The sequence below is a fragment of the Podarcis gaigeae genome (genome assembly GCF_964106915.1).
Source record: "Podarcis gaigeae genome assembly, chromosome: 7".
NCBI classification, from domain to species: Eukaryota; Metazoa; Chordata; class Lepidosauria; order Squamata; family Lacertidae; genus Podarcis; species Podarcis gaigeae.
The window spans coordinates 59,241,651-59,268,427 of NC_139683.1; the positions used below are offsets into that span (position 1 = coordinate 59,241,651).

General features: G+C 40.9%; 1 protein-coding gene across 5 annotated transcripts in view; it reads right to left on the bottom strand.

Annotated features, from left to right (window-relative positions):
- CDKAL1 (CDKAL1 threonylcarbamoyladenosine tRNA methylthiotransferase) overlaps positions 1–26,777 on the bottom strand; it is a 232,859-nt gene that overhangs the window by 163,683 nt on the left and 42,399 nt on the right. For all 5 annotated transcript variants that reach the window (XR_014566201.1, XR_014566202.1, XM_083746947.1 and 2 more), the window contains one exon: positions 20,157–20,241. Coding sequence is in view for 3 of the 5 variants with exons in the window: in XM_083746947.1 (XP_083603073.1) it covers positions 20,157–20,241 (85 nt within the window). In the remaining 2 variants the exon portion in view is untranslated. The remainder of the gene's footprint in view (positions 1–20,156; positions 20,242–26,777) is intronic.

Below are 26,777 nucleotides of genomic sequence, written 5' to 3' on the forward strand. Positions count from 1 at the left end.
TTGGTTATGGCCCCAGACTTCTATCTGGTCTGACTATCTATACACCTGGCTCTGGCCCCACTGACCTTAATTTGCTGCCCTCCACCAAGACCCCACTCTGACCTTGACTATGTACTTTTCCAGCTGACCAGATCTGCTATGCCCTAGCCCTGAGAAAAGCTTGATTGGAAGCTAATGGCTTTGTTGTGAAAAATTGCATTTTTCACCTAGAATTCCAGCAACAACTTTGTGCACTCACCAAGTATCGGCTGGAATAGGTGACTTTTCTGTAGTGATCCATTTTGCAAGCAAAGATGGAAGCTGAAGCATAATGCCAGTGCACTTAAGGGAGTCACTTGGACAGGAGAATCAAGGCAGAATTCAGTCATTTCTAGCAAAATAAGGATACTAAGCCATAGGTTAACACTCTCTGGTGTATTCTCAAAACCGTCAGAGCAGTGCTGGCCTACAGTTGACCCATGTGCTGAGAAACAGAACAATGACATCAATCCTTTCCCCATTCTTTTGAAAGAAAACATTACTGCTTTAAAAATTAAGTGAATTCACTGGGACAAGTACTTGAGAGTGAATAAAGCCTTCAACTACCATAATTTTAATACACACTGCACATACTGTACATAATGATAATACAAATATTAGGAAGAAAATTGTGGGTGGTTAGAGTGCCAGACTACAACCTGGGAAACCAAGTTCAAATCTTCAGTCAGTCATGAAGCTCACTGGATGACCTTGGGCCAGTCACTGCCTCTCAGCCTAACCTACCTCACAGGGTTGTCGTAGGGATTAAATGAGGAAGGGGAGAACCATGTGTGCCACCTTCAGCTCCTTGGAGGGAATATAAGTTAAATAAATAAATACAGTCGTACCTTGGGAGTCAAATGGAATCCATTCCAGAAGTCCGCTTGACTTCCAAAATGTTCAAAAACCAAAGATCCTGCAGCCAATCAGAAGCTGCGGAAGCCCCGTTGGACATTTGGCGTCCAAAAATACAGTGGTACCTCAGGTTAAGAACTTAATTCGTTCTGGAGGTCCATTCTTAACCTGAAACTGTTCTTAGAGTCTGTAACCTGAAGCGTCTGTAACCCGAGGTACCACTGTAGTTCGCAAACCAGAACAGTCACTTCCGGATTTGCAACGTTCAGGAGCCAAAATGTTTGGGAACTAAGCTGTTCCAACTGTCAAGGCACGACCGTAAATACCTAAATAGTAGCACATCATATTATATAATCCTTTCAATATTCTTATGATTTTTAGGGATATTTGTATGTTTTAGAAAAAGGTACTGTGATGTTGAAAGTTTTTTGCTTCTAAAGTATCCAGATTTTTTCCTGCCTAAAAATACACGGTGTTAATATACAATGCCAGCAAGGCCTACATTATAATCCACCTATTTCAAACAAAAAGTATTCCAATCTGTTATTATTAATATTCTCTAGCAATGCAGCAGCAAGTTCCTTAATTCTTTCAAAATTATTATACTGAAGGAATGCAACTATTCTAAATCTCAGAGGGCATTAGATAATCATTCTAGTGGTCCCTATAGCATGGATTTTGCCTGGACACTTTTAGATCAACATCCCATATATCAATAGTGAAGCAATTTAAATACTAATAGCATTATAGCATAAAAAATAGCAAAGCAAAAGTGTACAACAGTAGTACAATGCTGACTGAGTCAAAACTAGAAGCAGAGGGGTACAAGAAGTATTGTGCCTCTCTGCTTATTGCAACAGTATTTTGAAGAGCTATCTGTATCATTCCAATGTGTATTGTTGTGTTCCACTTCCCCCTATACAGCTAGAAAGTGAAAAGGAAGAAGCAGAGCTAAGAACCGGCATTAAAAAGACTATCTTCCTGACTGCAAGCCATCCTTTTGAACAATAACTCACAATGCTACCTGTCCCATGGGAGAGTGTAGTTGAATGCAGCTCACATTCCAAAGGTCTGACCATACATCAACCAGTTTGCCTCCAAGGAGCGAGAATACTCCCAATAGATAATATACCCACGTATTCTGCCAGTGATGCTGTCTTCCATGCTTGTACCTTTGAGACATTTCTATGAACATGATATAGGCAGACAGCTACTTGTTCTCTAATTTCTGTGTTTGTAGCTGTCCTTGATCCCTACACCAAACCAATACTCCTATTCCAATTAGTTATTATTCCAATTCTCAAAAGAGGTAATCAACAACATATATATGTATTCTTCTTTCCCTATTGCCACCACCATATACACAGCTTCTCCTTAGTTGTAATGAAGTGATCAGCTAAAAAGGAGAGCTGGCTCCTCTAGTACTAGACATTCTGTAGAAAGCAGAGATTTCTGGAGTTAGGCCTTGACTGGCGGAGGCGAGGGTAACCATTTTCAATCTGCGGTCTTGATCACCCCATTAGTTTCAATGTGACTAGAAAGTGGTGCAGTCACTCACACTCTTGCACATGTGCCACATGCACAACAGACAAATTCAAATTCAGGCAGACATATGCAGGCACACGGTAGCTGGTATGACCACAGGGAAGCTCAAACACTTGATCCTTCATTAAACCCCACTTCTGACACTCATTCCTCCCCATTCACTTTAAGCTTCTATCTCTATATGCAGCCAAAAAAGGTAGCGACAGGGAGAAGAAAGGCTGCTCTAATGCTGGGCCTGTGGATATGTGCCTTGCACCTTTGCTCCTGGCCTACTCAGAAGCTTATGTGGCATCAATACTGGCCTGTCACAGGGCAGCCATGCGCCCAACTTGCTTATCCCACAGGGAAGTCGACTGTTGTTGGAAATACGACGAGACTTTGCAAGTGCTCATTCAGTGCTCGGTGTCAATAATACTGAGCTAGACAGACCTATGTTTGATTCCAGTGTTATCCACAACTGACCAGGTTCCAGTCTTGATTTATTCCTCTTATCAAAATGTTATTTCGTGGGAAACCTGATTTAATACTAAAATTCCTTCCAGTAGCACCTTAAAGACCAACTAAGTCAGTTCTTGGTATGAGCTTTCGTGTGCATGCACACTTCTTCAGATACACACAAAATTTTTTTGTTTTGACTATGGCAGACCAACACGGCTACCTATCTGTAACTGATTTAATACTGACACTTTTACTTCTCTGTCAGCTGGTCCTTTAATATCTGAATTCATTTTAAAATGTGAGATACTCTGTTGGAAGACTGCCACTCCCTACAAGTGGAGGTGGTGTTTGGTTTATTTTGTCCTTGTTCTTGCTTTTATTGTGTATTTTGTGTTTTTATCATGTATTTTTATGCTGTGAACATCCCTGAGATCTACAGATGAAGCGCGGTATACAAATTTAATGAATGATTGAATGAATGAATGTTGGAACTGGCTCTAACTGGCTCACTGAGCCCTTGTATTCTATGCTGGTTGCATCCAGAAAGCTGGGGCCCAAAGTATCTTGCTGTGGACATGCCATATTGACCCAAATATAAGCAGCACCCGTATATAAGCAACACCTTTAAAATTCAGTTTTAAAGCCAACACCTTTAAAAGACAATACCTGAATATAAGCCACTCCCTTAAAATTCCACAGGCACTCACACCCGTTCCGTTTTACTGTATGTCTGTTTCAGCAGCGATATTGTAAAAGCCAATTTTTGTAAGGTTGAGAATTTAAGCCACACTTTAACTTTTCAAAGTCGGATTTTGGAAAAAAGTGAGGCTTACATTCAGGCCAATACAGTAATATACTTGAATACAAAGGACCACATTTGGCTGCAGGGTTCCCTGTTTCTAACCTAACTACGGGTGCAGCCATCCAATCACCTACTTAAAATGGAACAAGCAACTGCTAAAACCTGATCGGTAATCACAGTCCCCAACGGTAACAGGATCCTTTTCTATTTTACTTTAGTGATTTAGATAACAAGACAGGCTGGCTTCTGATAAAAGTTAAAATGTTGTATCAACACACTAAAAGCATTTTATGATTGTGGAAAAAATCCTGGTTTTATTTGTATAAACACCCAGTAGCTAAGCACTTCATCATTGCAGTTCACAGCCGAGTCAGATGGTTCCAAAGACACGACAAATAAAGAGAGATCCAAAACAGCAGAGCCTCTCTTGCCAGATTGCCGCACAGACAAAAGTACAGCAGGTGGCTATCTGAAGCTCCAAATTAAATCATATACTGCACAGAACATTATACCAATCATTGTGCGATTCCTTTTGTTTAACATTACTCATCATCTTCAATTTGCAAAGTGAAAAGAAAATTGCTTTAATGATAGATAAGCCGCAAAAAGGAAAGTAATGATGATCTGAAAGGTATTATTCGACATTATGTAACAAGAGGGAAAACTTTGACCTCTTGAATTCACTCCTCCTCCCTGCCTCTCTCAATATTATTGTTTATTAAGTAAACCAGGGCTTATCTGGAACAAATCCTTGCTGAAACACCAGGTGGTTCATTGGGAACATTCTTCCATCAACAGATGGCCTAGAACATCTTTATGACACACACCTTGCATGTACAGATCTATGTAAAAGCTAGTGTTTCAAAGCAAAGTCGTGACCACAGCCAATCACAGCAAGCAGAACATAATCTTGGAAGAGGGCAACAGATAAGAAAGATAAAAAGCTAATGTTTCAATTAGTTTTTTAAATCCTCACATCATGATAAAGCTAGAGAGTAGAAGTAGTTTATCACCGTTCCATTATTATTGTCACATTGAATGAGTAAGCGAGGTATTTCTTGAAATCTGTACAGCGAAACAAAGTGTTCTGTATGGGAAATGCAGGACAATCACAACTTTTTTCTATTTCTCCTTGGCATTACGTGTGTCTGTTTTCAACTAGGGCTTGGTGATATCTGGTTTTCAACATCATGATTTATCACTAGCTAAACATCGCACTATATCACAATGTCTGAAATAAGGATGGAGCTATGTAGAGTTATTGCCTGGCTTCACCGTTTTTCCCACATTGTGATTTTGGCATAGTGCGCACGCACACACCCCAGGATTTGTGATATATTGCTAGGCCAAAAATTATAAAACCAATATTACAATATGGACTTCAACCCAGTTTTGGATGATATCGTGATTTATCGCCCGGCCCTACTTTCAACTCATGGAATCTGAGGGTGCTTAGCTAGCAACCCTGCCTGAAATATAGACTTCATCATCCTTATAAACCTGACCCTTTGGGTAAGAGAAAAATGCTAACTTTGCTTTTGCAAATCTGACACCCTCCCCACCACAGACATTTAGTGATGATTCTGGTGACAGAAACTAGAAGGCTGTTATGATTCTTATTAGCACTGCCATTGAAGATAGCTCAGAAACTACTGCTAGCACAGAATTCAGCTGCCTGACTTTTGGCCTGGGCCAGATGGTCAGATAGTATCACAATGTTACTGCACCAGTTGCACTGGTTGCCAGTGCGTTTCCAGGCTTGACTCAAAGTGCTGATGATAACCGTTAAAGCCCTAAACAGTTTGGGACTAGGTTACCTTATGGATCAGTTATACAGGAGTGGAAAACCTAAAGCCCCGGGGCCTCTCTATCTTGCCCATGGAACTCTCCTCAGGCCACACAGCCCTCTCTCCACAGATGACGCCCCTCACTGGCCCTGCTTCCTGCTACAAATATTTTTGCCAGGCTGGAATGTGTCCTTGAATTCCAATAATGCCTCTTGGGTTGTCAGTATGGAGGACGGAGAGCGGTGTACATATAAACAGAAAAACTCCAAGCTGACAATGGATCTTACATAGATGCTTACAAATATGTAAAGAGGAAATGTGTGTTACCTTTTGATAGTAATTACAAGATGTAACTATTCCATTTTTTTTTTTTTTTTGTATTGTGGATAGAAAACAGAAAGAGAGGAAGGGGTGTATATATGAAGAGACCAATCATCAATACAATGATAAAATTTTCATTCATTACTCTGCACACTTTTCCATCTGGCCTTCCCCCAGGATGAAAAAGGTTATTCACCCTGATGTACCAGACTACACAAATCTTAAGACTTAGGATATAAGTAAAGTCTCCGCCAATAAAAGTTGTGGGGGTTTTTTGTCTGAAGGAGCACAAGGAACAGGGCCTTTTCTGCAGTGGCCCCCTATTTAATGGAATTCAATTTTGTAGAAAGTGACACAAGACCCATTGATTTTACAGAAAGATCTTACAATATCCATTTTTAAAGGCATTTGGGAAATAAGATGTAAGGTGGCAGTCGGGTCAAATAATTAGAATATGTGTCCAATGGTAGTATGAGACTATTTTAGCCTTTATTTGTCTCATTGTAGTAAGATTCAACAGTTTTACTGTTGTGTTTTTACAATTGCTATTGTTATAGTTTAGCAACTGTAAACTTCTTTGTTCTGAAAAGCAGTATATAAGCCCTTTAAATAATGAAATAAACAACAGAATGAAGGAAAAGGGAGACTCCTGATTGCAACAGCTCTCTCATCCACATATTTTCATGTACAACAGTGCAGGTAAAGGAGAGGATCACTGCAGATTATTTGACAGAGGGCCAGTGATGGGAGAGATGGTGCTAAGTGGCTGCTACAAGGAATAAACTCTAGCATAGTTTTGATTCTATTCCACATGTAGATACAGCAATGCTTCACTACTAAACACAGTACATGCTTTCACTCTAGCATGTTATTCATTTGAAGTATTTATGTCCTGCCTTTCCATGAATACCAAACAATACCACCACCTTCAATGAGCTTCCAATAATAATGTTTATTTTGTTGTTGTTGTTTAGTCGTGTCCGACTCTTCGTGACCCCATGGACCGGAGCACGCCAGGCACTCCTGTCTTCCACTGCCTCCCGCACTTTGGTCAAACTCATGCTGGTAGCTTCGAGAACACAATCCAACCATCTCGTCCTCTGTCGTCCCCTTCTCCTTGTGCCTTCCATCTTTCCCAACATCAGGGTCTTTTCCAGGGAGTCTTCTCTTCTCATGAGGTGGCCAAAGTATTGGAGCCTCAGCTTCAGGATCTGTCCTTCTAGTCAGCACTCAGGGCTGATTTCCTTAAGAATGGACAGGTTTGATCTTGTTGCAGTCCATGGGACTCTCATGAGTCTCCTCCAGCAATTGTAATTATGTATCAGGAGTTATCTGCCTACACTGAAATACGCACCTAAGCAGATAGAATCCTATGTACAGGATGCACAGTCCAGGTATTCAGTTCTTCTTTTTCCTATTACCTCTAAAACAACCCCTGCTACCCATTCCTATGCCTGCTCAGAGACAGAGTGGTAGTGGCATGGACAAGGACAGTAGCACTGGATTGTGCATTAACAGCCTGCAGTAGAAAAGGTTCCTGGGCTCTTGTCTGAATTTCCAGAAAGAACGGTGTTTTGTTACAGCCAGCTGGCTCCGTAATTACTGAGATGCCTCATCATTGTTACATGCCACATTCCCCCCATAAAACTATTTGCTAGTTCTGAAGCGGGCTGGTTTTTGAAATACTGAACAAGTCTACGCAAACTGTAACCTACATACACAGAACATATCCTACCTTCAATATAGAGATACCTGTCACAGGTAAGCCTGCCAGCTGCTCTATAACTGCTATTTTTTAATTTAATTTAATCTTTTTGCAGGACTGTAATTATTCACAGCGCTGCACCTGTCTTGGGCGGGGGACACCCCTTGTTCTTGAAGTTCTTCTTTTAATAAAAAGTTATCCCTCAAGGCTTACATGTAAACATATGTTTAAATAGGTGTTCATGGGTCCCCACCTTCATCTATCTTAAATTTTGCCAGATTGCTGCACTTCCAACCAAATAAAGTGTTTTAAAAAAAATACTGAGAAGAAAGTCCATTGTGCAACTCAGTGAAAATCTGAAGTTAGATTTAAAAGCTGTAATACAATACAATGCACGCATTGTCCTGTTTGGGGTAATTGCATATTCAGTGTTTTGTGAGGATTTGGGCTCAGTTCTTTAAACTATTTGATTGTTTTGTAGATTAAACAAAGGGGCAGGAAAGGCAGCATTCACATCTGCTTTTATGCGTTGAAGGGTCCACCCACTATTGAGCAATATGAATTAGTCAGCCCGTTAATTAGTCATAAATGATCCAGTAAACAGCAGTTTGAGGAAAGGCACTTTGTACAGACATAACTGCCTCTCTTCCCATTATGGCTCTCTAATCCAGATGGAATAAAGCCTTTTCTTTAAAGACTTGGTAAACAAAGTGCATATGGTAAGCACAACTTTATCTGCAAGAAAAACACACAATTTCTTTGGTTACCTACCTGCCCACACCATCTGTCAAGCAGATGGTTCAGGTTTCATTCATAAGATTAGGTAAGGGTGGCTGACTGAAAGAAGGAGCCTCAAGGTAATATTTGATTCCATGTGCCAGTCTGCAATGCATTTATTCTGAAACATGAAGCATTTGTACCAAATACGTCAAAGCTCCTTGCTCAAAGGTACATCTTGTATATACTGCTCCTCTATATACAGGTTTCACGGTGCCTGTTTACTAAATAAGATATAGACATTTACTTAAAAACAGCGGAGAACAACTTGTTCAGTGCTGCGGGTCACATTAGAAATACATCAAGAGACTGACAACTAATCTTGCATTAGGGGCTTTATAACTGAAGATTAAATATTATAATGCTACAGTGAAACCTCAAGCTTGTACATCTTTAAATGTTTTAGGAATTTTTAAAACTCCAAAGAGAATTGTTATAAGGTAACCAACTATAGCTTCAAAAGATATTTTGAAGCCTGCTAAATCAGATAATGATGGCATTTGATAGATGACTTCTAGACAGACTACAGGGTACAGCCCCTCTGTTCATTAACGTTTCCCCACTCTTTGCTTTCGAAACTGCTTTTGAAACTGACTGGTTACAAAATCTACTTGTTCTGAGCCAGTGCACTAATTCATGGAAAAACTAATTTGGGGGAATTTGCAACACTATTTTTGAGATTTGAAACACTATTCATTTGAGACAATTGTGCACTACAGATGGAATTGTGTTTGCTACCAATGCCTTGTTTACTTTGGGGGGTTCAAGAAGAATCCATAAAAACCAGTAGCGTCTAGTGGGGTGGCAATAACCATAGCAGGGTTGCAACTGTTAATATATATTCATGAAAGAATAAAATGATTTAAGAGTAAAAATAATGGTTTTGGCGGTTTGAGGCACATTTACTTGAAATATAGAGTAAAAAAGGCTTATATGCTACCCATCCCACACTGCCCAGATTATATTATGGAGATGGGAAAGGGAAAATCTGAAGCTAAAACCTTACCTTTCAGTAACAGACTTTAGCAAACACAGATATTTATTTATTATTTACTTGGCAAAATTTATATACTACTAGACTGTAAAAAAAGCACCTTCTAAGTGGTTTACAAATATGGAAAACATTAGAAAACAAAACATTAACATTATTGATAAAGACAGTTAAAAACAAGCATTTAAAAAAATTAAAAGCATGATGGAAACCAACAGTAGCTTAAAAGAGAAAATACACATGTAACATCTACATGCCTAAATAGGGTTGCCTAAACAGAACTTTTACAGAATTTTAAGCAAATACCAATGTGAGTGCAAAAGTTTATATCATAAATAATCTGAAACATAGAACAGAGAACAGTAACAAAAATAGAGTTCAAAGTAGTTCTACACGGATCAAGTCAAGGGTTTTTTTTTCCAGGCCATTTGCTAGGATAGGACAGGTGAAGTTACCCACAAAACTTGATGGCGTGATAGAATATTTGTGGATCGGGATTAGGGGGTTTGAAGCTTATCTTACTTAATAACTGTTACGGTACTGGTGTACACTGGCGGAAGAACAGGGGTGTGGGGAGAGCGCACTGCCCCTGGTGGCACGATCCCAGTGGGGTGCTATCGTGGCTGCCCCCCTACTGGGCACCACGCCCCCGCCGGTGGCATGCCACGCCCCTGCTGGCAGAGTGCCAAGCCCCCAGGACATGCACCAGCCACGCCCACGCCTGCTCTCTCCCCGCCCGCCCCCGCTGGAGCTTGAAGTCTACCACTAAAAAATATTCCAAAGGAAGGCTGCTGTCATGCTGGGAGGATGCAGAGTTCCTCGTGGCACTATGAGTAATTTGTAAAAGTTTTTAAAATTTCAAATACCTGCCACAAAATCATAAGAAAAATATCTCCCCTTCTCCTAGGGGAATAATGAACCCATTAAACTAGAAATCAGGCACATTTTTAGTTCAAGAGCATAAGAAGAGCCTGTTGGATCAGGCCAGTGGCCCATCTAGTTCAGAATCCTGTTCACCCAGAGGCGGATCAGATGCCTGTGGGAACTGGTATTCAGAAGCACTGCTGCCTTCAAACTGCTCCCTCTCTTGCACAAATTTATCTAGTCCTCTTTTTTTAAAGCCATCTAAGTTGGTGGCCATCACTGCCTCATGTGGGAGTGAGTTCCATAGTTTAACTATTTACTCCATGAAGAAGGGAAGCCAATAATCTCTTTATTGTATTTTTAATATTTTATTGGGAACCTCCCAAAGTGGCAGGGAAACCCAGCCAGATGGGCGGGGTATAAATAAATTATTATTACTATTATTATTATTATTAGTAGTAGTAGTAGTAGTATAATCACTAACCTTAAAGCAACTGTCAGTGGAGGTTTGCACAACAGTACAATAAAGACATTTCTACTCTATTCTATTCTATTCTATTAAGACAGATTGAGAAGTATAATTTGGCCTCAGCACACTTAGATGGAAGAAAAATTCCTTATGTTTTGGAGAGGAAAGCTGGAACTTGCACCAAATGTTTCCATGGACACTTCACACATTTCAGCTAAAGAAACCTGAGGGTCACCCAGCTGGTTGCCCTTGTGCAAAATCTTCACTACTTTTAAATATCAGAGTATCAGCTCAAGGTCACATTGATCCAGAAAAAGTGTCACAGCATAAAAGCAAAGCTGAGGTACCACCAGCAGAGACTACTTCAAGTAGATTACTTATACTAATTATGCCATAAGAGAATGCACAGGTTGAACACTTCAGCTTTCATTTAGAACTCATCTTCCCTTGCATACAATCAACTACAGGTCAGAATAGTCTTATAAAGTAGCTGTATTATCAGTTACAAAATGCACCTAAAACCATAGAGAGTGGAAAAAACCATTTAGTATAGCTCCCCTGTACTTCAGAATTACTAAGCAGGAATCAGAAGGAACTGTAATAAATCCATATTGTTCTTCTCTAAAGCTTCATTTTAGGATGAAGAGTAATAAGGGGGCTGTTTTATTAAGAACTGGCACTCCAACAATAAGTTGTAATAATTCAAAATATTCTTATGAAGATATTAACTTTAGAGTTTAACAAGAAATATTGTGTATCTCATGCACCACAACTGGAAACCACAAACTAGTTTGTGCAACAAAATGGAATCCACTGACTTTCAAAAGCATATTTTCAAGAGCTATTTTAATACTTATTTCAGCCAGGCTACAACAAATAATAAATATGCATTTCAGTTTAAAAAGAATAAAAACTGCCTTACAGACAAAACCAACTATTATACTACTTATCAGAAGCAAAAAGAACCATTGTACAGTGGTATCTTGGGTTAAGTACTTAATTCATTCCGGAGGTCCTTTCTTAACCTGAAGCACCACTTTAGCTAATGGGGCCTCCTGCTGCTGCCGCGCCACCAGAGCACGATTTCGGTTCTCAACCTGAAGCAAAGTTCTTAACCTGAGGTACTATTTCTGGGTTGTCGGAGTCTGTAACCTGAAGCGTATGTAACCCAAGGTACCACTGTATTTAGAGCTCTATGGTAAACTCTTTAAAAGCAAAACAAAAAAAATTCCTTCCAGTAGCATCTTAAAGACCAACTAAGTCAGTTCTTGGTATGAGCTTTCGTGTGCATGCACACTTCTTCAGATACAGATGTGTATCTGAAGATGTGTATCTGAAGAAGTGTGCACGCACACGAAAGCTCATACCAAGAACTGACTTAGTTGGTCTTTAAGGTGCTACTGGAAGGAATTATTTTTGTTTTGACTATGGCAGACCAACACGGCTACCTATCTGTATCTTTAAAAGCAATTACATCATCATGTGTACACCCCCCGCCCCACTTGCTCTTTTTATGGTAGTAGATAGTGTTGTGACAATATCAAACCACCCCCTTCTTTAAAAGCCTAATGTGCAAGCAATTAAGTACCTTTCTACTGTTTGCAACAGAAATTCACATTTTTCCTGGGTCTTGAAACAAGTGACATGACTAATATTTTGTGATATTTTATCGAAAGCAAGCTTTTTATGATTAAGCATAAACTGATGAATAACTGAGTTGTTGTTCATGTACTTTTACTGACAGAATGAATACCTTTCCAAATGAAATGAGAGAGACCTGCAATGGCAACTTTTGAGTCATTCCCCTTTATCTCACATGGAGAGGTTTGACATGATTTCTTGAGCTCTTTGCCTAATATAAGAGGTAAGGACAGAGACCAAAATATACTTAATGCAGAATTCAACACAATATCTACTAGGACCTGCTCAAATCCACCTAGCATGTCTTATTACCGGTGAGTGTGTGTATGAGAGGGTGAGGAAAATGATACTGCATTCCACAATCGTCAAATGCAACAATAACCAACTTTAGAACTCGTCACCTAGAAAGGAGAGGGTTTCTATAACACTCCTTTGATAAATGCTGGAACATCTGACTTGAGAACAGGACTTCATCCCCTTCCTCCATAAGGAAGAAGGTTGTAGATTAGCAGTTGCAGAGGGAAACTGCAAACATGTCTGAGATGCCTCACTTTGCAAAAAAAAACCCCAGCTGTTGTGAAAATGGTGGTGGGATTCAAACGGGAAACATGTAATTGTGTTTTGAATGTACATGCCTATTTTCATTCCAGTATCTCCATCTTCATGTCAGATACTGTATTTATTTGTGTGTATATGTACACACACACACACTTCCTTCTTCTCTTGAAAATATATTCAGAAGCGGAACACATGCAGCTGATTTATGTTGTTGGACCACTGGTCCATCTAGCACAGTACTGTTTACTCTGACTGGCAGCAGGCAAAGCAAGTTTTCTGCCTCTGAACTATGGCCTCTCCCCCAAAGAGATATCCAGACCTGGTGTCAGCATCTGCCATGGTCAGGCAAATGCCAGACCTCCCTAAAACCAATGCTAACCATATCTTTTTCAAAATACATTATTATTATTATTAATCATTCAGATACAGAACCATGCAGGTATAGAGGTAGACAGTGAAAGAGAGGGTTGGCTCATTTCACCAAATTGCAACAGAAGTACAGTGGTACCTTGGTTTATGAACAGTTCTGTTTGTTTATGAACTATTCGGTTTATGAACTCCGCAAAACCGGAGGTAGTGTTCTGGTTTGCGAATTTTACCTTGGTCTACAAATGGAAGCCGAATGGTGGAAGGGCACCGGCAGCGGGAGGCCTCATTAGGGAAAGTGTGCCTCGGTTTAAGAACGGGTTTGGTTTAAGAATGGACTTCAGGAACGAATTAATTTCGTAAACCGAGGTACCACTGTACTAAACATGTCTTGGGGACAGGGCTCCCGCTTTGTTATCTGGCCTTCAGCAGAACTGATGCCATTAGGAAAAACTGCCAATGATCTGAACAAGTAAATCAGACTTAAGCTTACCTAATATCTAATAGGAAAACTCAGCATGAATCTGTCAGATAGATTTACAGTGTGAAGCAATCAAAAAGCTAACCTGCTTCACTTTTTATAGCCACATCCATCAGCAGAGTTCTCTGCCTGGGAGCTACAGTGACATCATTACATACAGAACAGCCTCACTGTGCTTTATGAACTTTTAAAGTGGATTTCTTTTACAAAATTAAATTTGAAGAGGCAGTGGGTTATGTCTCCCTGCTATGTCAGGAAATCAGCCCCTGAAAACACACAATAATGGACAAAGTTTCATGCTATTACTGGTTTTTATCTTGCATCTGTAATTAAGGAAGTAACTGACAAGATAAAGATTTCTGTCAAAGAAATCATAGTCCAAATACACAGGCCTAGCACTTGGGAGGAAGCAGGCAGGGCAGTGGCTGAGGGCCCAGAATCTCTCAGGGGACCCCTCACCAGACCAGATAGGAGCTGCTCCTGTCACTATGATTACCCTTCCAAGCCCAGCAATTTAAATGGTAGCATGAGGGAATTCTGTAGAGCTGCAGCTACCTGCCTATGTTAGCAGTCCAGAATAAACTTTGTTTATTTAAATTGACTGTAATACCATATTCTGTATATTTTGAAAAATCAAAATGTTTGGTTAAGGTACAGCTGATGTGATTTAATCTAAGGGGATTCCAAATAACCTATACAGTATTTCACCCTACATTCTTGTTCTATGCCTTTTAGCCAAGCTACTGTACAGTCTTAATATTCTATATTCAGAAGGTGGTGACAGTCAATACTTCACCGGGCCAGTACCAGAACTCAGATAACTGAGACCACAATATTTGTATGCATGATGAAGGCTTCATTATGTATCTATACTGCAAAGGCAAGAAATACATTAGATTTTATCAGGGTAATAGCAATCTCTAATAAGGCCTCTAAAGTCACTAATTAAGGAAGAGGTTTCTCCAGGTAACCAGGCAGGGAATGTTTATACGAGCTGTGATATATGTATTTTTCTCCCTAACCATAAGTGACTCACAAAAGCTATGAGGCCAAGACAACAATCAGGATTTACATAATAAAGAATTAGTAAGCCATTTATTACAAGCAGGGAGAAGCAATATAACAAGACCTACAAAGACCTTTCTGGCACTGCAATAGACAACTGGTACAAAACAGTTTGGGAAACAGCTCTTCTTGAGATATTAACAAATAAACTACAGTTGGCATGTGGACAGATCAAGAAAGATGGCTTTACCCCGGTGTGGTTGAATTTAATAACACAAAAAATGAATAATCCCTGCCATCCGTGTTTGGCTCAATCTGGTTGATTTAAATTTAAACATAAATTATTATCTTCACTTTGAAGCCTCCTCCCACGTTCATTAATATACCAGCATTTTATATTGTTCCATTGGAAACATAAGAGAAAAAATTGACTATTACTCGTACTTAATCTAAGCATAACCAAAATGGCTCCTGATTAGGCATTTTAGCTAAGCGATGTTGGATGTTATCTGTTAACTCTGTTCTATCCTGTTTCCCCTTTGTTATTGTTTTTATTTAAAATACTCCATGAACCAAGAACTTGTACAATGACCACTAATAATGAACCATATGTAGTAGCTATTGCTGCCAATTTATTAAGCTATTTTTGTGATGTGTTTGGGTATTAGAAGAAGACTCGTACTTCTGGTGGGGGAGCACACTGTGCTCCTTCTGGAGTAGTTTGTCCACCTTTGGTCCCCACCCTGCACTGAGCTATCACCTGTGGCTCCTAGAAGCTGTCAGTATGTGACAGCAGCCACATCCCAATAAATGGATTCTACTGGCCAGCTAAACCAGATGAGGGTAGCCCTCAATGTGTTAGGGGCTTCCCCAGCATGAGAAGACAAGCTCTGGCAGATTGAGTGGACAAGACCCATAGTGGGTCCAACATCAACAAGGCAGTTGCAGCACGTGCTGTAGAGGGAATGAGGGACAGATGGGGATGGTCAACCTGGGAAGGCAGACCATCAAGGAGAAGAAAAACTCTCCCCCTAAATCTCTGCTACCTTGTGGACTATCTTCGGGAGAAGAAACAGCTAAGGAGTAAACCCTACACAAATCCAGAGTGGAGTCCCTAAGATGGTTGGATGGTGCCTTCTATGCCTCCTTCCAGCAGCTCCTGCAGCCAACCTGGTGCCAAAAGTCTTGCTCAGCTTTTCTTTGAGGCTTTCAGTATGGCTTGTCTTGTCATATGGGCAGCCCAATATCTCCATACACACTGCACAGGCTAGCGCCTTGAGGAGGACACTTTGGTGCGGCTAACACAATGTTCTGACTTCACCCCTGGAGGCACACTTCATTGTCTCTCAAGACAGATGGATGCCAACAACAACCAACAACAAATGGCATAGAAAACTTTGTCTATTTATTAGTATCATTTATTACTCCTACAATCCCTGTTTATAAAACCCAAGAAAAAGTTATTTTTTAAAATAAAAAGCTATGTGAGGACAAAGGGACTAGGGATTTTATTTTATTAGCTAAGGACTACCGACGTTTTTATGTACACACAAGGTCCCAGACTGCCACACCTCCTACCAAGTGTTTCTGCAGCGACACTTTTGCAAAATATGTTAACCTTTGTCCTGCATTCTTACACATTAACAATTAACACAACCTCAAAATAGAGCTCAACATCACAGTTCAAAGGCTCTATTCTTGAAATACAGTCAAGTGATTTTTAGGATGTTAAACATTAAACAGCATGATTAATTCTGCAACACAGATTCTGTTTTCCTTTCCAAAAGTCATTCAAGTTGCACCTTAAACATTATAATAAGAGCTGGTAACACAGAGACTAATAGAACAATCTTAACTGTGTCTACTCAAAACTAAGAGCTTTTGAATTCAAAGGGGCTTCCTCCCAGATAACAGCAGTTAAGACTGCAGCCAAAATTAGATTTCAGGAAGTCCTCAAGTTGAATCTCACCTCTATCTACTATATACTTAAAAAGTAAAGGTAAAAGTACCCCTGCCCGTATGGGCCAGTCGTGTCCGACTCTAGAGTTGTGCGCCCATCTCACTTAAGAGGCCGGGGGCCAGCGCTGTCCGCAGACACTTCCGGGTCACGTGGCCAGCGTGACAAAGCTGTCCTGGCGAGCCAGCACCAGCGCAGCACACTGAAACGCCGTTTATCTTTCCGCTATAAAGCGGTACCTATTTATCTACTTGCACTTAGGGGTGCTTTCGAACTGCTAGGTGGGCAGGAGCTGGGACCGAAAGACGGGAGCTCACCCCGCCGCGGGGATTCGAACTGCCGACCATGCGATCGGCAAGTCCTAGGCACTGAGGTTTTACCCACAGCGCCACCCGCGTCCCACTATATACTTACTATGTGCTTTAAGGAGATACTCTCATCTTCAGTCCCTAGTACTGATTTATCTTAACAGATTATTGTAATTTAAAATACTGTAATATGTTTATTGTAATTTAAAATACTGTAATATGTATGAAGCACTGCGAGCCCTCTAAAGCACTCTATAAATTATGTGCTTTATATGAGAACTGCATACCATCAAGAGAAAAGGAGGGGTTTTTAAGGTAGTTCCTGCAACTTCGACCCTCAAAATAGCAGCAGCTTTTTTTGCACTGATAATGGCATTTTACACATAAAACTGCCTCAAGTTTTCCAAGACAAAAACATTTTTTCCCCAAGACAAAAACATTTTTTTCCCAAGACAAAAAATATTTTAGATATTTTAAAGAAATATACCTGTTGAGGGTGCTCCTAAGAGAGGCTGCTGTCCAGGAAAAGGCCCTAGTACCACTCACCTAACCTTAGAAAGTGATGGTAGACTGAGAACGGCCTCAAACTATGATCTGAGTGAACAAACAAGTTGGGAAAGGAGGAAAGGGTCCTTTCGATATCCTAGTCCCAAGGCCATCTAGTGCTCTATATGTCAAACTAACATTTTGAATTGCACCTGGAGGCAAACAGGATGTCAGTGCAGATGTTTCAACACAAGGGAAGTATATTTTCCTTTCCACAAGAAACAGGTCACTGTATAATCCTGTGGAGCACAATTCAGTCCCAATAAGCATCACATTCTTATAAAGACATGAAAAGAAGCTGAGATGACTGAGGGAAAGTTCATTTTCACCTCTCTTCTTCAATGCACACAAAGATTATTGTCAAAAGCTATCATTTGTAACAGCTGGAGCTAAACTTATGAGGATTCTGTTATGAGGATAATTGAGTAGCCCACCAATTATTATTTGCCTAACAGATTAATAGCTGGTGTTTAGTAAACTAGGTTTTTCTTGGCAAAAAAAGAGCTAACTTTGCCAGGCTGCCGGTGCTTCAGTCTACAGTGAACACGTGACTACATTCAGAACTCTAAACCAATAGTGGCCAAGATTTTCAGTTTGAGGGCCACCTGCCTGCAATGGTCATGACCAAATTTCTCCTGAACTTTCACCTATGTGCATCCCCACATACAACCCACACATACCACATACAGTGATACCTCGGGTTAAGAACTTAATTCGTTCTGGAGGTCCGTTCTTAACCTGAAACTGTTCTTAACCTGAGACACCACTTTAGCTAATGGGGCCTCCCACTGCCTCCATGCCACCACCGCTCAATTTCTGTTCTCATCCTGAAGCAAAGTTCTTAACCCAAGGTACTATTTCTGGATTAGCGGAGTCTGTAACCTGAAGTGTCTGTAGCCCAAGGTACCACTGTATGCAGAAACATGCACTCTCCACATATGTAGACCAGACATACACTCAGACATAGAATGCTCTCTCACACACTTACTCACCTGGGCATACACCACAAGCATTCCCTCAGGGGTTTTCCTTCCCATTGCAACATAGAATCATATAACTGAACCTCTCCTCCCATACCAGCAACACAATGCGAAGGGAGATGAAAGCTGGCAGCAGCTTGAAAGAGTTCGGCAAGCTTCACCAGGCTAGCAGGCCACAGGTTTACCACATCTACCCTAAACCATGATGACTATTAACTAAGGCTAGTTGAAACAAGCCAGCTTCAATACCTATGGTTTGAAAGGGCTCATTACTACTACACATGGCAAACTGTGGTTAATGTAAAATAGAAGCGAAAGCTTTCATATCTCACATCACAGTTATGTCGGCCGGGGGGGGGGGGGGCAAGAGAGGAGAAGCACTCAAGCCAAGGGCTCGATACAGTTAATTCTTGCTAACAAACCAGCCCAATGAAAGGTAGAGGAGGAATATCTGTTAATCTACTAGCTAAAACACCAATATGACCCTCTGCTTTATTCTTCTGAGCACACTAGCTGCTTAGCTATAATTATAAGGTCAGGTCATGCTCAGTTTCAGTAGATGCCATTCTGCACACTATACTAAAACTTTGATTACAAAACAATCACATGGAAGTTTACATAAAGACAAGATCTTTACCTAACAGGCAACATTTTTAGTTTACACTGGACACATGAGTCAAATTCCACCTATTCTCATTCCTATCTACCAATAATCAAGAAATCAACAAGGCTTTACTAAAATCATAACATGCCATTTCTTGGGTGGTGTGATGGGAAGCTGTATGCTTAACAAATAAATAAATCAGCATTAGAAGCAGTTATGAAGAAAGTGTAGCACAGGCTAAGTTCAATGTTGTGTAAATTTTGGGAAACTACACATAGACCCAAAGCTGATGTGACCACATTAATTCACTTGAAGCCACAATTAGTGGTTTTTGTTGTGAAGGCTAAAGGTTGACTCCCATGCCTGGCAAGCAGGCAAAACTCATGCCAAAAATACAACCTACAGTTTCATGCAGGAGAGCCCCGAACCTGATGGCCAATGGTCAGGAGTTATGGGAGCTGGAGTCAAGGTTCCCTGGAGGACTACAAGTTCCCTAACCATGCCTTAGAATGGCAATCAAGGTAGCCAGAACGGGCTCTGCTCCTGCTATATTAACCAAAAGTTAAACCACAAGAAGCAGCATATAATTAAAATAGTGGTCAGAGATAAAATGATGCTGTTCTATTGCGGAAACTAAGTAGGTTGGCACTGTAAGTTATCTCATTGAGTCATAATGTGAAAACCATAACTGCAGGCTGCTATGAGGACTTATTAAAAATTGTAATACACAAAGTGCTTTCGTTTGTGATGGTGCTCATCGGTACAGAGTACTGCCACCTCTCTTTTTGTTGTTGCTGCCCATAGCAACCACAACACTTGGAAGATATGAGTACCTGCAGCTCATTGTTTACCAAAAATAGCACCAAGTAAGTACACACATATTGTAAGTTAACAAGCAAGCAAGACTACAGTGTTTTATTCAAGGCAATGACTACATGGATTAGATGCTACTTCTACAGTTCAACTCTATCAGTCCTTCTGTATAATACTGCAAAAAGGTATTCCGTATGTTCTAAATAGACCCCACCCTGTTTTGCACAGAGTCAAGTTACAGTTCTAGATTATAAGGGGTCTCTCTGAAACAACGATTGTTCACCGACAAATGCAACATATTTTCTTTTCCAAGAGAGCAACTTACTTAATTGAGTTTCTAAAGTGGTCTTCAGCAGGGCTTTTTACAGTACAGCTGTTCAGGAGCCACAGATCAGCTTCTGCAGCATTGTCTGGAAGACAGAAATATATATTGAGCAATTAGAATTTGATCATGAGTCTTCTATAGGACTGGATTTAACCCTTTAGCAAATGAGAACAGCTAGCAGAAAAACATGAATATGACATTGTTCATAATCAGCATTAACATATTTTTAAAAATTAGATTCCAGTGCAGGGAGGAGGTTTCATATACAACTATTTAAGGCTCATGAGATGGACAACCTGATCAATCAATACCCTATAGAGCAGGGATGAGGAACCTGACAGCAATGTTCTTTCACAGATAACCTACTGGGTGCCCGGTTTCAGTGGTAGATAGGACAACAGATGCCACTCTGATTTTTGTATAGCAGGCTATATTCTGGTCACACAGATGTCAGAGGTTTCTACATACCCACTTCCACACCCACACCCCTCTATACATCTAAGCAAGCAAGAGCCATTATCACAGTTCACATTCCAGTCAGCAAAAGAACAGAGAGAAAGCCCTGAGAGTTGGTTAGGAGAAGCCTGGATTCAGCCCTTGGCTCTAAGATCCCTCATATCTAGTATACGGCATTTCATTATCACATATCACACCTCTGTGTTTTCACCCATTTCTGTATACCAGATAACCCCGTTCTTCTCATGTGCCAAATTCTGATTCTTCCTGAAGTGCATTCTCAGTGTCTAAATACAATTACCTTCTCTCACACACTATTTCTACACACACATTGCAACACAAGGTTTAACTTCTGACAGTGCAATACCATAGAACAGAGAAGTATGGGTGAATATTCCAACCAGCCAATTAGGACCCACACACATGGCTGAAATGTTCAAACTCACCCGTTTGTTCTCTACAAGAATAACAAATATTTTAAAGGTGTCCCTCATTCTAACTGTGGTTTTTAAAAGCACCACAGTTGTTGTTGTTTTAACAAAGGTCAAGTGTGGCCATGTCAAAAACTCTAATAAAATGCAAGAATTTAGCTGTAGCTTCTTTTGTATATATTAGGAAAGTGATAGTTTAATACTGAGGGTAGGTTCCTATTAAGAACAAAACTGAAGAGCTGGCAGTAGCATGGCAGGTGTTTGAATACTAATATATTTGGAGCAATCATTGGGTCAGTCACATCAAGTGAAGCTCCCCATGGATCAGTAGTGGGACCTTTGCTTTTAACCCATTTATAAAGGACCTGGTGATTGGAGGTAAACAGTGAGTGGGTATTGTTTGCTGATGCCACAAAATTAGTCAAGGTGACTAAAAATGGTTATAAAGGGTCCAAAAGGACTATTTAAGAAAATGAATGAAAATAAAACTGCCAATATTATAATATTGTTATACAAATCTATGGTGCAACCATATTAGGATTCCTGCTGCTTAACCTCAAAAAGGACAGAGTAGAGCTCAAAAAGGTTTTTAAAAAGGTGAAACCAAAATGATCAAGAGGCTGGAACTATTCCAGTATGAAGTAAGGTTGCAACATTTGAAGATTTTTAGTTTGGGGGGGGAGGTGAGGAAGCGGGGACTAGAGGTATATAAATTAATGTATGATGTGAGAAAAGTGGATTGAGATCAGGAGAAAAACTTACTTCTGGGGCCATCCAATGAGTATAAATGTTGGAAAATTCAGACAGCCAAAAGAAAGTACTCCTTCACACAGCAGTTAAAATTATGGAATTTGTTCCCCCAATATATATATATATATATATATATATATATATATATATATAATTATTATTATTATTATTATTATTATTCCTGACCACTCTCGGAGGCTTCCAACACCTCCAAAAACATAATAAAACATCAACCATTAAAAACTTCCTATTATAGGACAGCCTTCAGATGTTGTCTAAAAAGTTGTGTAGTTCTTTATCTCCTTGACATTTGATGGGAGGGTGTTCCACGGGGTGGGCACCACTGTCGAGCAGGTCCTCTGCCTGGCTCCTTATAACTTCGCTTCTCGCATATAGCAATAGCCACCAACGTGGATGGCTTTAAAGGGGCATTAGATAAATTCATGGAGGATAAAGATATCAATAACTACTAGTTAGGATGGCTGTTTACTGCCTCTAGTGTCTGTGGAAATTTGCCTCTGAATACCAGCTACAGGAAATCACAAGTGGGGAGGTTGAGCTCATATCCTTGGCCTAAATCGGGGGTTGGCAACCTGCGGCTCCAGAGCCGCATGTGGCTCTTTAAAGCCTTTGCTGCGGCTCCGGGGAGGAGGCGATGGGAGGAGGCGAGGAGCGGAGGTGAGGAGCGGAGGCGAGGGGAGGAGGCGATGGGAGGAGGCGAGGAGCGGAGGCGAGGGGAGGAGGCGAGGGGAGGAGGCGAGGGGAGGAAGCGAGCGGCGGAGGCGAGGGGAGGAGGCGAGGGGAGGAGGCGTGGGGAGGAGGCGAGGAGTGGAGGCGAGGGGAGGAGGCGAGGGGAGGAGGCGATGGGAGGAGGCGAGGAGCGGAGGCGAGGGGAGGAGGCGAGGGGAGGAGGCGAGGAGCGGAGGCGAGGGGAGGAGGCGAGGGGAGGAAGCGAGCGGCGGAGGCGAGGGGAGGAGGCGAGGGGTGGAGGCGAGGGGAGGAGGCGAGGGGAGGAGGCGAGGGGAGGAGGCGAGGGGAGGAGGCGAGGGGCGGAGGCGAGGGGAGGAGGCGTGGGGAGGAGGCGAGGAGTGGAGGCGAGGGGAGGAGGCGAGGGGAGGAGGCGAGGGGAGGAGGCGAGGGGCGGAGGCGAGGGGAGGAGGCGAGGAGTGGAGGGGAGGAGTGGAGGGGAGGAGGCGAGGGGCGGAGGCGAGGGGCGGAGGCGAGGGGAGGAGGCGAGGAGTGGAGGCGAGGAGTGGAGGCGAGGGGAGGAGGCGAGGCGAGGGGAGGGGGCGAGGGGAGGAGGCGGAGGAGTTAGTTGCCTGAAGCCCCTTTTTAAACTTAAGCAGGGGGAAGTTTGGTGAATTGTTCTTTCCTTGGGGAAAGCAGGCTGCATTGAAAGGGGCCGTATACACTGGTCACTGTTTTGAAGGGGAGTGAAGAACACACACTCAAAAAAAGGTAACTTGTTAATTTTATTTCTATGAGGAGGAGTAATTCTGAGGGGTCAAACAAATGAATAATAAAAAGGTATTTTTATAATGACGAATGCCTCATTATTAATTATTATTTACATCAGCCACTGATTATGATTTATGGTACACTGGGGCCCTGATTAATTTTCTATGGCATTTTGGGGCATTGATTATTGGGCATAGCAAGTTGCGGTCGCGTGGAATTTGTGCTTTGTGACTGTTTGAGGTGGGGTTTTTTTCTTGGGAGGCTGGGCGGTGCGAAGAGAGGGAGGCTTGTGGTAGTGTCGGGGCTTGTCTCTAGCAAAGTAAGTCCTTGCCATTTGGTCACATGCGCAGCATTCTAGTTGTGGGGGTTAGGTGGCTTCGGCGCTCCAACGCTTGCCTTTGCCGGCTGCTTTCAAAAGCGTCGGAAACAGCTGTGCTGTTGCTGGGTAACCGGATCGTCCCAGCAGCCATCTTATCTGCCCATGTGGTCTTCTGAGGCGGCCGCCATCTTACTATAGGAAATTCCACGTGGGAGTTAGTTGCCTGAAGCCCCTTTTTAAACTAAGCAGGGGGAAGTTTGGTGAATAGCTAACACTTTCCTTGGGGAACGTTATGCAACAGCTTATTGCTGGTCTTTCCCGCCTTTGTAAGCAGGCTGCATTGAAAGGGGCCATATACACTGGTCACTGTTTTGAAGTGGTATTTAATTTACTGGTTGTAAATTAAATATTTTAATTAGCTATTTGTCCTTTTTTCTTGAGATTGACAGCTGACTGCACGATCCTGTATATACAGCATTAAGGCAAGAAACAATATATACAGTGTTATATTTGTTTTAAATGTTGCAATGTTTTTGCGGCTCCCAGTTGTTGTTGTTTTTTTGGAAACGGGTCCAAGTGGCTCTTTTTGTCTTAAAGGTTGCAGACCCCTGGCCTAAATCAACAGGAGTCCTTGGCCTAAATCAACAGGGCTTTTCTTCCATGTTCTTCCATCATGCCTCACCCCCCTGTAAAATAATTAAATAATAATAATAGTAGTAGTAGTAGTAGTAGTAGTAGTAGTAATATTGAACATAGTGACCAAAGTGTGTACTGTACACTGAATGCATGGTGGGACAGCTGGATTGTGGGCGGTGGGAAATTAACAAACCCTACTGGTTTCTATCAATTGAAAGAACTGGGTAAAAGATACAAATATATTTTATTTTTGTATGGATGGCAATGTAATTAAAAGGACATTTGCCCATTTACAGGAGCAAGATGGCCAGGTTGTGTGGTTAGTTCTATCTGAACTTTAATCCTACACCATGCATATTTTTGGAATTCAACACCGGGGAGAAACTGAAAGCTGGTAAGTGTTGTGTGTGGTTGTATATATTTGTGTATATATTTGTGGGAGTGCTAAAACATAATAATACATTTGTGCGCAATGATCCTGTACTGGAACTATTTTAATGTCAGCTCTTTTTGGATCAACTCACATATGTTGTTTTTAAGGATTAAGATGAACTGTTTAGCTGTTCAAAATTTCCCTTATGCTCCAGTCCTAAAAATATTTGCTACCACAAACAGCATTTCTGTAAACCATACTGGATACAAGGAATCCAACAATAATACTAAATTAACACTGTTCAACTTACAAACAACTCAAAACAGTGACTTTTAGCTTGTTTGCCTTCTCCAAGAAACAAATACTGCACAAACCGCAACATCTATCATGCATTTGTAAAACACCAACACCAAAGAAATTCAAAAGGTCATGGAAACTTCTGAACAATTTCAAAATACTAGGAGGTTCTGAAAAGCACAAATACTCACCATTATGCAATTAAAACAGAGGTAAATTTGGTAAAACACTGAGTAAGCAATACAGATATCCACAAAAAGGATCAAAATATTTACACTTTGGTTTTCTAGCTAGCCCTTTCTGTTTATATCAATGTTCTTTTAAGAATATAGATACAGGTCTCCACCCTTAAGCAGCATTGTCTTAGCATCAGGGGCAAAGTGGGGATGTGTAAAGAGAAGTTGAACTTTTCTGACCTTGTTCAGGCAAAACAGACAGTAGAAATGAGTATGAAATGACAGAAATTTAACCTATGACAAGTACCTATTGAAAACAGAGCCCACTGTAACCCTGTTTTCAATTAATTAAGACAATATGCGAAATGCTTAGATAATGTTAATACCTCTCCTTAATGTGCCATGGCTGTCTATTTTTAAGAAGTTTCTTTGCCAGTTTTGTTTCAATTATTAAGTTTGTTCATTTGTTATAGTAGGTCTGTGTATGTTTGTTTGCTGACAGGGGGAAGTATAATAGTGCAACAGCATGCTTTATTCAACAGGTAACTTCTGCTTTTGTATTCACATATTCTTGAAAACCTAATAAAAGTTATTTTTAAAGTAAGTGTCTTTGCTAAAGGACACCTGATCCTTGGCAGCTGAACTGATTCGGGCATCATTTCCAGTTTTTATCTCTTCTAGGTCATGGATGACCAGCTTCTCAGCTTCCAGAAAGGGCTAGAAGTCTATTTTACCACCCAAACTGCCCTCCTCAAAATGGGTCATGCATTATAATAGAGGCAACACCATCCTGCAGTGAGATCTGCACAGATACAGAGAATATACACCCATGAATCAAAAGGAGTATGGGAAAACTCAGATCACACCAAATGTATTATTATTATACAGAGATTTTTGTGTGATTTGGCAAGCATAAATAGCTTACAACATATTTCATGTTGTGCTACAAAAAAGAGCTCCTACTTTTAAAACTTCAGATTTCATCTGACATGGCTCCTTTCTACTCCCATGCAAGCTGACTTGCAGTTTTTAAAGTCTCCCACTGATTTCCATACATACGTTTTCACAAGAGCCAAGGTCAGCTTATAAACTAAAACATATTCTGTTCTAATACCTATTTCCCAGCCTATATTTCTGTAACTTTTGTCTGTATTATGTTGCACCCAGAGGCAATATATTGATTTCAAATGCCTTGCTTCCACTTATTTCCCCTGACATCTAATCCCACATGGAGTCTGGATTTAAGCTACATCTATCACTTTTAACAGAGAGAGGGCTAAAATATAGAAAACTTATCTGAGCCAGATATGTCCAAACACTTATTAAATTGTAGCTTCCAGCTAGTTATTGACTTTCACAGAATTACCTTCATACTTTATCCATTTGTTACTGTATCTGTCTTCTGAAAACTCAGAGATACCAGCGCTGAAGGTTTCATACCCAGAAGTCACATTAAAGCCTTGCAGTGCTTAGCAGTTATCTCCCAGCCTAAGATATTAAGTGAATAGAATTGCTTGAGAAAGTTTCAAAATGAGTGCATTAGAAATTAAAGCTAAGAGGACTCTTAATGAATGTCTTGTGGGTACAAAGCCTTCTAATAACAGACACCAATAAGCTTTTATTAGAGCTGGGAGCTGGTCCTCTCCACTCCCCCCTTGAGTAGTTTCATCTCTATCAGTCACTAAAGTTGGGCATGGAATAGCAACTATCAAAATAAATTGGGGG